The 17,248-nt window shown below is 46.4% G+C and overlaps 1 protein-coding gene across 1 annotated transcript in view; it reads right to left on the bottom strand.

The window, feature by feature from the left end:
- The window catches only part of PHLPP1 (PH domain and leucine rich repeat protein phosphatase 1), a 155,487-nt gene that overhangs the window by 62,567 nt on the left and 75,672 nt on the right, over nucleotides 1-17,248 (bottom strand). The window contains exons 2-3 of the mRNA XM_075417166.1: nucleotides 13,154-13,350; nucleotides 11,019-11,144 (exon numbers count right to left, since the gene is read on the bottom strand). Coding sequence (XP_075273281.1) covers nucleotides 11,019-11,144; nucleotides 13,154-13,350 — 323 coding nt within the window. The remainder of the gene's footprint in view (nucleotides 1-11,018; nucleotides 11,145-13,153; nucleotides 13,351-17,248) is intronic.

The following is a 17,248-nucleotide window of genomic DNA, read 5'->3' as shown; positions in this document are numbered from 1 at the left end:
TTGAATTTCCCCCTGGCAGCAATAAAATGCAGCGTTATTCTGTGAATGCCACCACAAACGGTGCCGTGGAGCTCCCTTTTCCCCTCCTCGGGCAGCACGTCCTCTGCTGCTCCCCACCCAAGAGCTGCACACGGGGCAAAGCACCAGCAGCCTCCAAATATGAAAACTCACTTTTAAACACGTGTTACTTGTGCCACAATAGTACTCACAAGTATAAACAACGATTCACAAAAGCCAGCAGTACCTTAAATACAAAATAGTTTTGACAAGGTGTTTTGATTTTAGGGTTTTTTTATTATTATATTTAGAAAGGAAACAGTATTTCAAGACTGGTGAAAGTGCAGCACGGGTTCACTGTAAATCTTTAGCAGCTGGCAACAAAAATCCAGAAAAATACTCGTATCAACCAATATTCTTGCCTCCTCTTGCTACGCAGGGCTCAGAAGCCACTTTGCTTTGTCCACCAGCACAATGCCACCTCTGTCCCCGAGCTACCCAACACCGCTGATGACCGTCTTTGTTTTAAAGCCTTGGCTACACTACAAGAATGATCTGTTGCTGACAAGGGGTGTCAGCCATGGGCACGGCCAAACCCAGCTGCACGGACAAACACCAGCCTTGTTTACACCAGGCCGTATTTTGGCGTGACCTGCAGCACGAATTTAAACCAACGTAATTAATTTCTCCTGGTTACCCTCATCCCGTTCCCTGTAGCTCTATTCAGATAAGAAATTACTATTTAGGACTTCAGCAGAAGACAATTAAAAGAACTAAACAGCCAATTACACCTGCTGCAGACACACTAATGCAATGTGATTTTTCTCCTTCAGGATGTGTCTCTGGACAGCCTGATAACCATCCCACCCCACCAGTCCCTGCACAAGGCTGAACCGAACACCGATGCACACGCTTGGAAGATCTAACCTCAGCGCTTGGAGCAGAGAGGTTCTCCTCAGCTCCGAGCTAACCCCGCTCCAAATCCTAACCCTCCTTGCTGTCCAGACATCAAAGCTGTGGGCGGCAGAGAGCCCTCCCTCCACGGAGCTCAACCCGCGGCCAGGAAACCTCGGTGCCCTCAGCCACAGCCAAGAGCTGAGGAAGCATCCAGATGGGTAAATAAGCGAACGCAAAAAGCCTTCATGAAGTGGGGTGGAAGGGAAGAAATAAAAAGGTTTTCTTTTTCTTTAAAGCCATATATATTCATTTTTAATTGACAGCTTTTAAAATGAGTGCTGTCCAAAGGGTGAAAAGGTAACGGCTTTTCTGGCCTCTCCTTTTTGCTTTTCTTTTCAGATCAAATGCACGCTAACTCATCTAAGGGCCTTGCAAAGCGAAGAGCAAACCCAGCAGAGGCTCAAAAGCACGTCCCTTGGATCCACAAACCCAGAAGACAGCGCCGTAGGTAAGAGACTTATGCATAAGGATAAGGAATCCCAGAATATTCACAGCATGGTCAGGGTTGGAAGGGACCTCTGTGGGTCACTCAGTCCAACCCCCTGCCCAAGCAGGGTCACCCAGAGCAGGCTGCACAGGACCTTGTCCAGGCGGGGCTGGAATATCTCCAGAGAAGGAGACTCCACAGCCTCCCTGGGCAGCCTGGGCCAGGGCTCCGTCACCCTCAGAGGGAAGAAGTTCTTCCTCATGTTCAGACGGAACTTCCTGTGCTTCAGTTTGTGCCCATTGCCCCTTGTCCTGTCGCTGGGCACCACTGAAAAAGAGTCTGGCCCCATCCTCCTGACACCCACCCTGCAGATATTTATCAGCATTTATTAGGTGTGTGATTCTGTGTGTGTGATTCCTCTCCTTTTTTCCTCCCCGCTAGACTGTGCTTGGAAAGGCTCTCAGTGTTACAGCCATTTGGTTTCAAGACCAACGCAGTTATCATCTTCCACGTATCAAAGTACAGTATGTCAGTCCCTGCAGCCCCCTCCAGTCTCCTGGGATCTGCTCACCACAGGCACTTCATTCCCCTGGGCTTCATGAAGAGCAGAGTTACATTTCCCCGATCACTCCCATCCCTCTACCCCCAGAGATTACTGAAAACACTTTGGGATCCTCCTGGATTGAGCGCGCCTTGAAAGGCAACATTTGTGACACCTCTCTGAGCTTCTAGCTGTAAGCCATGGCGATGCTTTCCTCTATTTATGCAAGAGCTGCACAAATTCAGCTTCACAGAATCACAGAATGGTCGGGTTTGGAAGGGACCTCTGTGGGTCATCTAGTCCAACCCACCTGCCGAAGCAGGGTTACCTACAGCAGGCTGTAGAGGGCCTTGTCCAGGCGGGTCAATAACATCTGAACCTGATTTGGAGGCTTCAAAAGATGTTACTTCAAAGCTATTACAGATGTGGGGGTGACACCTAATTTTCTGTACTCTTGGCTGCAACACTTTCAGGTAACTAGTCTACCATTGTCTGAAGGCAGCAAGCCCACAACAAGGACCACAGCCTCTCCGAATTTCAGCAAGGAAAAAGAAAAAAAATAGAATAGCGAAGCTATGGTTTCTCTACAACAGAAATGAACAGCTTGAAGTCACCAATTACACTTTAGAATCAGCTGAACTATTCTGACACGTAAAACTAACCAGCTGAGCAGAAACACACAGCTCCCCTCCCAAACCACTAAGAGAGAGACTACACTGAAGCCCACTTCCAAAACATCAACTAACCTCCAACAACAAAAAGGTGCAGAAGAATAGGTTTCACAGAATCACAGAATAGTAGGGGTTGGAAGGGACCTCTGTGGGTCACCCAGTCCAACCCCCTGCCCAAGCAGGGTCACCCAGAGCAGGCTGCACAGGATCTTGTCCAGGCGGGTCTGGAATATCTCCAGAGAAGGAGACTCCACAACCTCCATGGGCAGCCTGGGCCAGGGCTCCGTCACCCTCAGAATGAAGAAGTTCTTCCTCATGTTCAGACGGAACTTCCTGTGCCTCAGTTTGTGCCCATTGCCCCTTGTCCTGTCGCTGGGCACCACTGAAAAGAGTCTGGCCCCATCCTCCTGACACCCACCCTTCAGATATTTGTAGGCATTTATAAGGTCCCCTCGCAGCCTTCTCTTCTCCAGGCTGAACAAGCCCAGCTCCCTCAGCCTCTCCTCGTAGGGGAGATGCTCCAGCCCTCATCATCCTCGTAGCCCTCTGCTGGACTCTCTCCAGTAGCTCTTCATCTTTCTTGAAGATTTGGCAGGCAGAGAGGTGGAGGAACACTTTCCAGTGTTACCATCAAAAGAGAAACAAAACTGACTTCAGGTTTGCTTTGCCTCGTCTTCCGCTTTCAGACTTGAGATGACGAGAAGCTGCCCAGGGCAAGGACGACCGGACAGGGCTGCAGAGCGAAGGTCCCAAATCTTGCAGATTTCGCGCGCGCGCAAAGAAGGAAGTCAAGTTCCACACGGAGACCAGAGGTTTGTTTGTGTTCGAGTACTTGTAATCACCGCCAAAAGGAAGCTGTGGGTTTATTTTTAGGGATCTATTTTTAGAGAAAGCATTATCTCAATATTGTCATTTGATGGTATTAGAGGAAAAAATTGTTTCCTTGTACTAAATTTAGAGTCACCATGTTTCCTGTAAGTAAGGATGAGATCCAAAAATGCCCCACTGAAAAATGAGGAAATCTTTCAGGGTTCTTTTTTCTTCATTAGATGTGGAATCAGCAGTCGGGAACAGGCTGATGGCGCTTCTTAGTCTCACAGATGTGAAGCAACGTGGATAGTTTTTATCCTCAAGGAATCCTCCTTTTGCAGAGTCTTGGCTTTGGTTAAAGGCTCCTTTCACAAGATGCCACTGATGTTGGCGTTACACTAAAGCCATTTGTAGGTCCACACTAGTAGCGAGGCTTTTTCAAGCCTCCAAGCGCTACCGGCACAAGAAACGAACCACGGCATGTCCCTCGCCTCCAGCCTGTCCCCAGCACACACATGAACACTGTAGCCCAGCATCACGATGGTGCAAACACATGGACTAAGACTACAACGTTCTAAGAAAATGTCAGAAACTCCTAACAGCGTGTTTGTTGCACACAGCAATTCTCTGTGGAATTACCAAAGGTAATAAGCAATAGCCAAAGGTAAAAGCAAAAATACTAACCTAGAAATTCAGATCTCGGGGAAACTAAGGTGAAGGTCTCCACAGTTTTCCTCCCGAAGAGGAATATCCACTGCTTAGATGAGGAATATCCACTGCTTAGGAGATGAGGAATATCCACTGCTTAGGAGATGAGGAATATCCACTGCTTAGGAGATGAGGAATATCCACTGCTTAGGAGACTAAACAGGCACCTGGAGAGGAGCTACTACATACTCTCATGCATAAATGGTCAGCACTGTAACAAGTAACATCCCAAATAACTTAAAATAAACTACTTCATCCTTGCATATGATTTTTCCCCACACTTGCCATTGGCAACGCTCTGCAGTCAAGCATACCTTTGGAAAAAAGTATTCTGAGCTGGTTCTGACCAGTAAGCATTGGAAAAGCCTGTCCTTAATGCCTCCAGAGAAAACTGAGGTTTCATAATAAAAATCCCTGCAAGGATGACCTCTGTAAAGACACTGCAGCTCATTATAGTATCTAGAAGCACAGGCGAAACAGCTCAATCGGCCAGTGGGCAAGCCCACACAAACACAATGTAGGGCTAATTACACCCTGAGACTAGTGCCTTCAGGCGTTCTTTACAGGCTGAAGGCCATATTTTGGATTAAAAAGCTCTGCAAAGTCTGTGCTCCACACTAAAGCTGGAATCTGCACGGTGGTCTTTCTCCTGGTTGACCATGCCTGATGTGAGAAAGTCAGACGTTAGCATCTGACAGCATCTGAAATTAAGACGAAGCTATAGGCACCAGTGGATACGGCTTATTACCCGTCACTTAATTAATGAGCAGAATCCTCTGTTCTGAAGGAAAAGGCAGTCCCACAGCTGATCTCTTTCACTAGCCCCAAGGTGGATGAAGCACAGCTGCAAAGCAGATATATCTCCAGCAGTCATGCTCAGTTATTGCTCTCTGCATTTCCTCAGCACTGTTCTGTAAAACACCTGCACAAGCTGATCACCTTGGTCTCCTATTTCAGAAACATACTTGCAGAACTGCCATCAAGTTCAGGAATTCATTTTTAAATTCTATAGAATTTATTTATGTAAATATGGTCTGTAACACCAAGCTGGTGTGCAGTCAGAACTCAGACCTTTTTTCCTCAGCAGAAATAAAAATCCTGTTACTACAGTCACAGATCAGCTTCGCCCTCTTCACCTGGTTCAGATTCACACTTCACCAGATAGTGTCCCAACACAACTGTCAAATTCATACTGAAAAAATAGGTAGAGGACTGAGGCAGCTAGTCAGAACTAGGTAACTTCACAGGAAAAAAAAAAAGCTAAGAAGTTAATTTTGCACTGCTGCTGCCAGTGGGTCTCTGCACAAGTTGAAGAAAGATGGAGATTACCGTTGTAGAGGCTCCTGCATTACTTGTATAGTATAAACCACATTCAAATCTGTTGTTATTTTCTGCTAGATTCATGGTGCAAACAAATGTGCGAAGAGAGAGCATCCTGCACTGACACGAAAGGAATTCGACCAACATGGCAGCACGCCCTCCTCCCTCGAATCTGCTATTCTTGCTATTTTCAGCACTTTTTAAACATAATGTACACTGACATCACGATTTAGTCTCTCCTTTTTCACAGCAGGCTAGGGTTGTCTGGAACACCACGCACATTTCCACCGCAGGCTTGAAGACGAAGGTGACTGAAACAGGGAAGGGAGAACACAAAGGCACGCAGGAGAAAACTCCAAAGTCTGAATGTTTTAAAATCAAGGATTTCTTCTTGGGTACTCCTTGCACTTTAAATGGGAGGGTTATTTTGTGTATAGGTGCAAACCCACCCCGGCACCCAAGCACGATGCCACAGCGTATTCCCCACGGAACGCGCTGTCGCTGCAGCCACAGCCCTTTGGCCGGGGAGCGGTCGATGGGCTGCAGGCACAGGCAGCTCATGTGAGGCAGCCATGCGTTATCTATAGCCCTCGTCTCCTCCTCTACCTGCCCCGTGGAATCGAGCACTAACGCAGGAAACTGCTGGAGAGCAGCTCTGTGGAGAGGGACCTGGGTGTCCTGGTGGACAACAGGTTAACCATGAGCCAGCCGTGTGCATGGCTGCCAAGAAGGCCAATGGGATCCTGGGGTGCATCAAGAGGAGTGTGGCCAGCAGGGAGAGGGAGGTTCTCCTTCCCCTCTACTCTGCCCTGGTGAGGCCCCATCTGGAGCACTGGGTCCAGTTCTGGGCTCCCCACTTCAAGAAAGATGAGGAGCTGCTGGAGAGAGCCCAGAGGAGGGCTACGATGATGAGGAGGGGACTGGAGCATCTCCCCTACGAGGAGAGGCTGAGGGAGCTGGGCTTGTTCAGCCTGGAGAAGAGAAGGCTGAGAGGGGACCTAATAAATGTTTATAAATATCTGCAGGGTGGGTGTCAGGAGGACGGGGCCAAGCTCTTTTCAGTGGTGCCCAGCGACAGGACAAGGGGCAATGGGCACAAACTGAAGCAGAGGAAGTTCCGTCTGAACAGGAGGAAGAACTTCTTCCCTCTGAGGGTGACGGAGCCCTGGCCCAGGCTGCCCAGGGAGGCTGTGGAGTCTCCTTCTCTGGAGATATTCCAGACCCGCCTGGACAAGGTCCTGTGCAGCCTGCTCTGGGTGACCCTGCTTCGGCAGGGGGTTGGGCTGGGTGACCCACAGAGGTCCCTTCCAACCCCCAACATTCTGTGATTCTGAGAAAAAACCGCGGCGTGAAGCTGCCGACGCGCTCCCCACTCTTCTGGAGCCGAGAGGGGAGAAGTTCTGCGGGGCCACGTAACCCACCTCAGCGTGCCCAGAGCGATGCACGCCACTTCCACGAAGATCAAATTCCGCAGCACTTTCCCTGCTTAAGCTCTGCAACACTGAATTCCTAAGGAAGGCGTTGATGTCCCATTTTAATTGCACGCCTCGGAGCGTGGACGACTGATAACGCTTTTTACTCCGGCCAAACCATCCATGTCATGAGTTGTGCAGTAGTCAACGCTCACACAGCAATTGCACATGTTGAAAAACATTAAGTTTAGCTGTTGGAAGTGTCAAAGAGCAGGAGTTCACCACCGCACCCCAAACATAAGCATCACGACAGCAAGTTCCACCACTCAGTAGCACCTTCTGCGTAAAACTTCTCTCTCTCCTGCTGCATTACGGGTGTAGCTTTCCAGGTTTTGGAAGTGGCAAGCGAGGAAAGCCCTCATCCTGCCCTCTGCGCTGGTAACTGCGAGTTTTTCGCCTGTCCTTCTGCATTTGACACTCAAGCAGTCAACAGCGGCAGATCAGAATCGCTCTGCACGTAATCGTGCGGGTTCCAGAACCACGCCGCCAGCTTTATGCGGACAACGCTCTTTACAGCCATGAAGTCGTCCCTTTCTTCCCCCTCCCAGTTGCATAAGCTTATTTTTCCACATTTGGCAACAGAACGAACATATTAGATCACAAAGGACCAAATTTGTTGTTGTTGTTTTCCTTCTGAGCTTCCTTAATTAGGACTCCAGTGCTTGGAAAGTAAAAGGAAAGAAATGCACTGCGGTACACAACTATCAATATTAACGAACAAGCTACACTTCCAGCTTTTAAAAATATTCCGTTTGAGGCTAAATCAGCATATCTAAAAGCGACCTATTTGGAGTAAGTATGTCACCGAGTTCGATATTTAGGTCAGGATTTTTGCAATAATTCCAGTCCGTCCTGAAAACGGGAGTCCCGTTCGCCTCAGGACACACACACACAGGAAAACCAACCCCAACACCTACTCACAAATCCCTTCCAAAAATGTACTGGGGCAGAGCACGAGAGCTGTCTTGGCTAAGACAGATCACACTGTTAGAATGAATCAGATTATACGGGAGCGGTGTTCGATTTTAATTAAATTAAAACCAAGTCTCTGCATACATGAATCCAAAACTTCTCCAGCACACATTTATTTATTGCAGCAGTGACGCGTTAGGATCTGCCTCATTTTGGAACACTACTAAGAAAATCAACATTGCCAATATTCTGCGGGGAGAAAGACTGCAGAGCAAGCATTCTTTGCAAAGTCTCCTTTCAAGATTAAGCTTGTTATTTAAAAGTTAAAATAACATCATCTTCTAGCTCTTCTGAAGTATCCAGAAGACAGACATGAAAATTTTTTTTCATAGTTAAAAACTGAAACGAGCAATTTTAATTAAATATTTTACCAGGGATTTCCTTCTACATTAAGATTTATAATTGAAGCTTTCATTACAGCTGTAAGCATCAGAAGCCTCAGTTTTCAGCAGCAGGCATCAGGAGCACGAGGGACTGCAGAAGAACTACCACTGAACGCAAGTCAACAGGAATGTCCATTTCAAAACAAGTGCCATTAAGTAACACCTATATTTAAAATAGCCTTAAATATTATTTATAATAATTCACAAAAGCGCAAGTACTACATACACCACCACAATTAAAGAAGAATCTGTAAGCATCATGTGAGCTAACCCATAACAAGCAACCAGAAGCTCAAAGTTAGAGAGCTGTAACACCTCCCTTCCTAAATCTGCTTGCCTTTAGGCACACAGAATCACAGAATCACAGGATGGTCGGGGTTGGAAGGGACCTCTGTGGGTCACCCAGCCCAACCCCCTGCCGAAGCAGGGTCACCCACAGCAGGCTGCACAGGACCTTGTCCAGGTGGGTCTTGAATATCTCCAGAGAAGGAGACTCCACAACCTCCCTGGGCAGCCTGGGCCAGGGCTCCGTCACCCTCAGAGGGAAGAAGTTCTTCCTCGGGTTCAGCTGGAACTTCCTGTGCCTCAGTTTGTGCCCATTGCCCCTTGTCCTGTTGCTGGGCACCACTGAAAAGAGCTTGGCCCCCTTGGTTAGCAAGAACATTTCAACTTCTTTGAACCCGAGTAGCTTCCAAACAGCTGAGGCAGGGTAAAATGTTGGGGATTTTTCCTGCACGGGAACGCTAGCCTGCCTGAAGTACAGAGCTGAAGATGAAACTTCTTCTCATTTATTTGTACACGGAAATCAGGGACGATGCACCTTACAGTTAAGCACTCGGGCAGGAACAGCATCAGCTGGAGGAGTTACTTGTGCAGCGTTACTCGTTTCTCTGTCTCCGTCCTTCAGAAACAGTGGCACTGCACAGTACTTCCCACACAACTGCCCTTCCTACCATCACGCTTGGCTCTGGTTTTCAGTCTAAGGGTAGAAAACCCAAACATCAAAAAAGCAACCTGAAGTGATAACGCAGCATTTCAAAAATCCATCAATCCAGAATGCCCAGCCCCAGTTTTTGGGGCTGAGGCGGGGAGAGTCGGGGAAAACGAAGCATCATTCTTTCCTCAAAGCATGTTTTACCAACGAAAAGAATAGCACAGCGAGTTTCTTCAGTTCTAACAGTCTGAAAAGACACTTCAAACTCTGTATTTTCCTTCGACTCTTACACAAGAAAAACGGGAGGATATCGTGAGTGCCCGGGGAGATGTTCTCATGCTGGCTATCGTCCCAACGCCGTTAGTCATTTGGGTGAACCAGAGAAAGAGAGCAGCACAGCATGGCACAGAACAAGCCTGTGCTGCCAGCAATTCAGAGTGGCTTTCTGGCCATTTATCTCTGCTTCTGAAGTTCATTGTTTTCCACTGTTTTTCTCACTCATTAGATTTGCCTTTCATTTATCTGATGGCAAAGCCTCTGGAGATGAAAGGGCACTGCTCTCCCAGGGAGAGCCACAAAGCGCCAAGAACTCCAAAATCTGACAGACCGTGCCTCACCGTCTCGTCAAACACTCCTTGGGGATTTTTACCTTGAGGCTTAGCAGACCTGAGCAGAGATGCCAGAACAGCGTTTCTACAGAGAATTTTAAAACTTACTGGAAAAAAACCTAAAGGACATTTTAAACGACGCATGTGTTGGGAGGTGCAATAGTTACTGCTCAAAGAAAGTTTGACATAATAATCAAACCTCTTAAAAAAAACCCCATAACCCAGGCTGTACCACTGGCAATAGGCTGGATATTGCAATCTATAAAGACAGATCTAGCGTGCCATAAATATCTCAAAGTGGTACTACATAAACCCAAGTTGCTTTAACACACAGACAAGAGCATGAACAGACAGCCCTATCAAGTATAAAACTAATGGACAGTTTAGGCCCAAATAGAAAACCAAATAGAGAGTGCTGACAGCACAGCAAAAAAACTAGTGCATTAAGAATAAAAAAAATCAGTGGTTCAAGATACGTAAATTGCTTTAGAGAGGATTTATCAAAAAAGTGGCAGGGATTAGGAGACAGAATAGGTAATTGCCAAAACAACCTTTCAACACCACAAAGTGGAACTGAAGAGTCAAACAAAATAATGCAGGACCTAAATTCCTATAATAAATTGTGCTCTAAGCACAGTATAAAATTTGGTTTATGAAGGCTTTAGTTAGTAATTTTTTTTTTTTAAACTGACATGAAAAGGTTGCTTATTTAAAAAAACAAAAGCCAAGAATCAAATAGTTCTCAAACTACAGAAACTACAGAAAGATGCAGCAACATTCCTTAATTCTCGCAATTTAATCTTTAGGCTCTGTGTCAGAAATAAGTAAAAAAAAAATCCACGACACTCATAGGTTTTATTAACACTGAAACAAGGCTTTTTAAACTGAAATTTTGATGGTTACATTTGCCATCCTTTCTGTTCTAATGATCTCACTCCATCCACCCAGCTGGAGCAAGATGAGAAAAGGGAGAAAGTCCAGCGCAGCGGTTTGCTTACACAACCAGAGTAGAAAGAAGTCTCCGAATAAACGTGGAAAAATTCACCTCCCTATTGCCTGTTAACCAAGAGCTTTCAAATTGAGGGGGTTTTTTTGTGCAACGCTAACAGCAGCATGACAACGGACCCAGAAGAGGGACTACAGTGCTACATGGAGAAGACAGACCTGGGGGAAAGGCTACGACCACCCCGTTCCGGCAGGAATCGGCACTGTTCTCACCTTTGATGCTTGTCGAAGCCATCGCAAGTATTCCGTGAAGTTATCGAAACAAATGTAGTAGGTCTGGCTTTGAGGTCCAGAGGAGCTAAATGCTAAACAGTGCTGGTGCTTTTTCACTTCTTCCACCTACAGCAGAGACACAAACCTGTTAGTGAAGAAGAATCAAAAGCCTCTTTGCAGAACTCCCTGGGGCAAAGATAAAGCGTGCCCGAGACGAGCTCTCCAGGCAGAGTTCGACTAACCCTCCCAAGCACTCAAGCTGGATCTTGGCTGTCAAATATTCATGAAATCTACACAAGCAAGCAATGAGAACAGAAGGATGAAGGAACCAAAGGAGAAAAACCCCAAGAACGTCAACATTTTAAGAGAGACTGAGCTCCATAAAAGGCTTCCCAGTGAAACACATTGAAGGTTGTCTTTATACAACCTAAAGAAGTACAATTTATACTCCCGGTTATTAAAAACAGGCTTAACCAAATGCTTCTCTCGCAGCCCAATTAAATCCTTTGGCACTTCTCAACTTGCTAAAAAACACCCAGAATACATCATTCTGCTACCATACACGAGAAGTCCCACACAACTTCTGGTCTCAATGTCTCAGCACCGCGTTCTGGAAAGCCTTTGCAAACCAGGAAGTGCAGAGTATTTATGGGGCTGAGGAAGAATATTTTCTGAGCAATAATTTAAAAAACACTTCGTTCTGTGCCAAGCATCCTCCTCCCGAGCTTTGTCAGCAGAAGCCCTCAGTACATTTTTCTCAGCTTGGTTCTCCTTTTCTTCGAAAATCTGTCGTCAACTTACTGCTTACACAGTCTGCATGTTTTACATTACACGAGGCATTTCTGTGCAAAAACAACTTAGAAATTCCACGTTCAGCAATTAAAAAAGAGGGTAAACAGTCTCTTCTCTTTTTGAATTAAGAAAAAAAAATACTTTTTTTCGTCTCAAAGAGAAGGCCGATGGGGACCTGAATCCTGTCATCTCCATACAGCCAGGAATACAATTCACTGTCAGAGTTCACCCACTGCTGCTAAAAGAGGAAAATATCTCTACTTCTGTACCTCCCGGGAACAGCTGAAGAATCAATCATGAAAGAAGATAGGAAAAACAGCTCCTAGAAGGGACTACTTTCCACATTGCTAGAACAGAATATTAATAAGTCAACTTCGTCTTGCATATATGACATTGTAAAGCTTGTTTCTCTCCCAGTGACTCGTAAGAATCAAACTTCTCAGTATGCAAGGTAAAAGAGCATTATTACAGGTGTAAATCATCCTCAAGCTAATGATTCTCTTCCCACTATCTTGGCTAATCAAGCCAATAACAGTGTCCTGAACCACTATTTGGGCCAAAATAGTAACGGTGCAATCTTGCTGTCTTCACTAAAGTTTCACAGAATCACAGCATGGCTGAGGTGGGAAGGGACCTCTGGAGATCGTCTGGTCCAACCCCTCTACTCAAGCAGGACCACCTTCAGCTCTTTGCCAAGGACCATGTCCAAATGGCTTTTGAATATCTCTGAGGAGGGGACTCCACCACCTCTATGGCAACCTGTGCCAATGCTCAGCCACCCTCAAAGTGAAAAAATTTCTTCCTTATATTCAGACTGGATCTCCTGTGTTTCTGATGTAACTAACCAGAAGAAAGTTCAGCTTCAGCTTTTCACAAGTAAAAACGCTTGTTGCTGTTAGCTTACATCAGACCACTACTCCTACACTGCTGAACACTCAAAAAAACCTTAATGTTCAAAATAAGCCCATGCCTTTATTAGTTAATTTTCAGATCTTAGAGTAACCCAGCATGGATAAAAACGGGATGAAGAGACATGGTGCAGAACATACACAATACAGGCGCACGCATTCTTTGGCTGCGTGCTATCGCACACATAAAACCTTTAACACAGCAGACAAGAAAAAGAAACTGAACACGTTTCCCTTGCTTTTCATTAGCACTTTAATTCAGACATTGTAATGTGCTAAATATGAATCTGACCGTAATCAAAAGTAATTCATATTCTTTGATAATCCTATTTACAGAAACAAGCTTCTGGTGGGCTAGGAATCACCATAATTCAAGGCCATTTTCTCTGTGTAGAGAGATGCAGGTTAAGCAAAGAAATACAGAAGATCTCTTACTTTTCCACCAATTAAAGGGAGGACATGCATCTTTCCCGTCTGGCTTTCTTTCACTGACGAGACAATTAGGCATGTTCCACACAGGATAGCTTGGCGTCTTGTCCATCTGTTGACTGGCAAATGTATTTTCCCTTTTCGAACGTTGTACATTCCTGAGAGCTGAATCCGTTCGGAGCTGCCAATGCTGTGGGGCTTTCCTGAAACAGAAACAAAAGCATCCACTTAATCGCAGAAAATCTTTGCCTCTTTCACTCAAGTCATCCTGAGACTTTCCTCAGCAAGTTTTCAAGCTACAGACCACGGCGCGACAAATGAAACGCAGCTTCAGAACCACGCAAGCAGGCAGCTTAGCATCAGCTTCAGTGCAGGCTTCTTTCATAGGTAGAAGTATACAACAAGTTGGGATCATGGAGAGCAAACCGCAGGCTTGTGGTAGATTAAATAACCTGCAGCAGTCACAGAAGCACCCATTAATGGTATCGGTCTTCTCTACGGCACCTGGAAACCAAATGTTCACCCCCAACAGCAAGTTGTTACCACTGAGTTCACACTGAGTGGTAACTGCACAAGGGGGTGATGTACTGCGTGCTGACCCACACCTTCGCGCTTTCATGTATCTTCAGGGCATCCGTAAGGTCACGGTTTGCAGAGCTTCAAGAGCTTCCCAGAGGATACCGTTCCCACCTGCCCCAGCCCACCCTGTTCAGTCCGAACCCCACCGCAGAGGTAGAGCCCTCAGCCGCAACGTAAACAGATGCAACCAGGTGAGACCCCTCAAAGACCCTGCTTCAGTCGGAGCAGAGCTTTGAAAAGAGTGAAGTTCTCTTGTCTGTACTGCAATGAATTTGCTATTTATAATAATTCAGATTATTAGCAAGACTCCCAGTTAGACGAAATCTGTTAAATGACTTTAAATGGCTCAGATCCTACTAACTTATGAGTAAGATTCAACTCTATAGAAACCATCATTAACAATGGCAAAACAAAGACAAGCATTTCTTGTTTGTGCTCTTCTAGGACCACGTTATTTAAGAGATAAATGGGAAGAAGCACAATTTGCTCGTTCTAATCTGAAGCATTTAATCACATCAAGTTACCCTATAAACCCCAAACACCCCAACCCAGATCCGAGTCATCCAAACACACTAAGGCTTCTGCAAACAGAGACAAGAGGTAATCACATTCATGTTAAAACCCGTTGAAACTTCTGGAAGAATATCAGTGCTGATGACACTTTGGAAGGGAGCTCCCCTGGACCAATGAACCAAAGGCTGTGTTAATTCCTAGTAGCTTCTCCATCATGATAAAAAATAACTCACTCATTTTCCTACACTAATCTTTACCAAAGTTCTTAAAAATCAAGGGATTAATAACAAGTTAGGACTCCAGAAAAGCAGAGAGTTGATCCTGTCTTCTAACCCCGGTATTTCAGACCAGTGCCAATTAAACTGTGACAATGACAAGTGCTGCACACTATTACTCCAACTCGCTATTACTCCTGCTTGTATGACAGCTCATTTGTCTCAATGAGTCCGCTCTTGCCTTCAAATTATCTATGGGAAGATAGAAGACACCTACCACATGGCCTACCCACTGCCGTTCTCTCACCCCCGCCTACCCTCTGCCAATTCTTGCCCTTATCTTCAAAAGCAGCCCTCTTGAATCTTCCTGCCGGTTTAACGAGCCAAGACTTGGCACAGTTACCCTCGAGCCTTGCTCTGCTCTAATAAACACCAGCACTTCGGCTACCGACGTCTGCCAGTTTGGATCTGCACGAACATCACTGCTGCTCGCAGCTAAAAGATTGAAATTTTAATGCCCTCGGGGTATCGGCATCTAATACAAAAATAGGTGCCCCGAGAAAGCAGTAATTTCACTGCCAGGCAGATTCAAACCCAGCAACAGAAGCTGCGGATAAAAACACTTTGCCCAGAAGAATCGAGGGGAACAAGGGACGCCCGGTCTACGCAAAGCTGCAGGAAAGGCGCGCGGCACAGAAGTGAGCAAAATACAGCAACTCGGCCTTAATTCGCACAAAAGCTGAATCAAACTTTACATTTGGAATATGAAAAATGTGGTTGCTAAAAGGAACTGATAATTTACCTAGCTTGTGCAGAACGATGGACTCCATGCCACAAAGCACTAATTAAAGAATTAACCGCGGACAGAAACAATACGATCTCTGTAATGGAGTAAAAAGTGCTTGGTAAGTATTAATAGCATGGTTGTACAAGGAATAGTTGTCAGGGGCGTGGGCAGTTTCACCTCAAAAATGACGTTTTCGGGTGATCTTCCGGGGCCTGTTCCCAGCTGTGTGCTCGGTTCACTGGAAGAGCACAGCCCGCTGCTGGCTGAACCCCTCAGGACTGCACAGCTCAACCTCAGTCCCTTGGGAAGCCGAGTTTATTTAGCCACACGCATTTTAATGCAGCCGAACGCAACTTTACTCACCCAGGAACAAAGGACGTAATTCACACTTAATATGGGAAGACTTGTGTCCTGGAAAACATCAAACCCCCGACGTTCTTCGGGATTATGGCGGATAACAAAGACAACGAGCTCCCGTTACAGTGCCGCAGCCAAGAGGCTTGGCAGGAAACACCACAGCGTTCGGGAGCAACAGAAAAGTAACTCTACCCTGCCTAGACTAGTGGTAAAACAACTACTACACTTCACGACGGGGTGCTGAGAAATCAGTCTTCAGTGAAGTTACGGGCGAGGGAAAGCAGCCTGAGCGACCCGGTTCCTAGGATCAGACTCTGCTGGAATAGCTCCATGAAGTTAGGCACAGCTGGATCTCGAACACTACTCAGAAGTCTCTAACAGGCAGTCCTTCAATGTTCATATAAATCCACCAAGGTTGTAAGTCTCAGTAACCATCAGTATCATCAGTAAATGTTCACCAGAAACGCCAGAACAGAGCTATCACTAGAAGTACTCACAGATCACAGAACATTCGGGGTTGGAAGGGACCTCTGTGGGTCACCCAGTCCAACCCCCTGCCCAAGCAGGGTCACCCAGAGCAGGCTGCACAGGACCTTGTCCAGGTGGGGCTGGAATATCTCCAGAGAAGGAGACTCCACAACCTCCCTGGGCAGCCTGGGCCAGGGCTCCGTCACCCTCAGAGGGAAGAAGTTCTTCCTCGGGTTCAGCTGGAGCTTCCTCTGCTTCAGTTTGTGCCCGTTGCCCCTTGTCCTGTCGTTGGGCACCGCTGGAAAGAGTCTGGCCTTTTCTCTCAAACTTCAGATTTGATGGGAAAACTAGCAGGGTAAGAATCTGCAGTTATTCCTACAAACATAAAATCAATTTAAGAACAGCCCCTTCAAACTCTAAGGGTTTAAGGTGCAAGTACTAACCCTTGCTACGTGAAAGCTAGAAGGTTCTTGGTGACAACACACAGGAATCAAACACTGGGCCTATCTCCTTAAAGCAAACAGTTTCTCTCTTCTATTCTTGTCTGCTTCACTACATCACCAACCATCTGGTCGGAGCAGCTGATCTCTCGAGGTGCCTTCCAACCTGGGCTCTTCCACTATTCTACCATTCTCCAACTTGCCAACCCCGTGTTTATTACTGGATCCCGTGTTGTCGCCTGGGACACAATCTGCTCGCCTATCATTCAGTTTTCTTCCTGCGCTAAAGGGTTGTAAGCACTGAGGTTTGATAGTATCACGCTGCTCTATTCTCATGCAAGTGGGGAAAAGAAAAAAAGTCAAAAGCCGCCGGCTTATTTTAAGTGGAGTTTATTCAAGGGCATACCAACTACTCCTGGAAGCAGGTCCCTAAATCCACAGAAGCTTCCCAGGTAACCGGGAGCGAAAGCCACTTGACGAGCAGCTTTGCCTTCTGAAAGAGAAGCTTGGACAGACCACAGCTTCAAAGAGCTCAGATATCTGCTGCCAGGAGAGCGTAAAAAGCAGGAAAAGTTTAAATGACAGCGAGCTCTGCCACGACAGAAGAAGGCTGGGACTCCGAAACAGCACGAAGCGATCCTCAGACCGGCTGCTCCTCGTCACAGGGAGGACGGCAGCAGAGCCCCACACGGCCCCGCAGCCCCGCTCCTGCAAGAGGGCTCATCCCTGATGATGGTGTCCC

This window comes from Opisthocomus hoazin, chromosome 3, assembly GCF_030867145.1.
Source record: "Opisthocomus hoazin isolate bOpiHoa1 chromosome 3, bOpiHoa1.hap1, whole genome shotgun sequence".
Taxonomy (NCBI): Eukaryota; Metazoa; Chordata; class Aves; order Opisthocomiformes; family Opisthocomidae; genus Opisthocomus; species Opisthocomus hoazin.
This window is presented reverse-complemented; position numbering and strand designations above follow the sequence as displayed.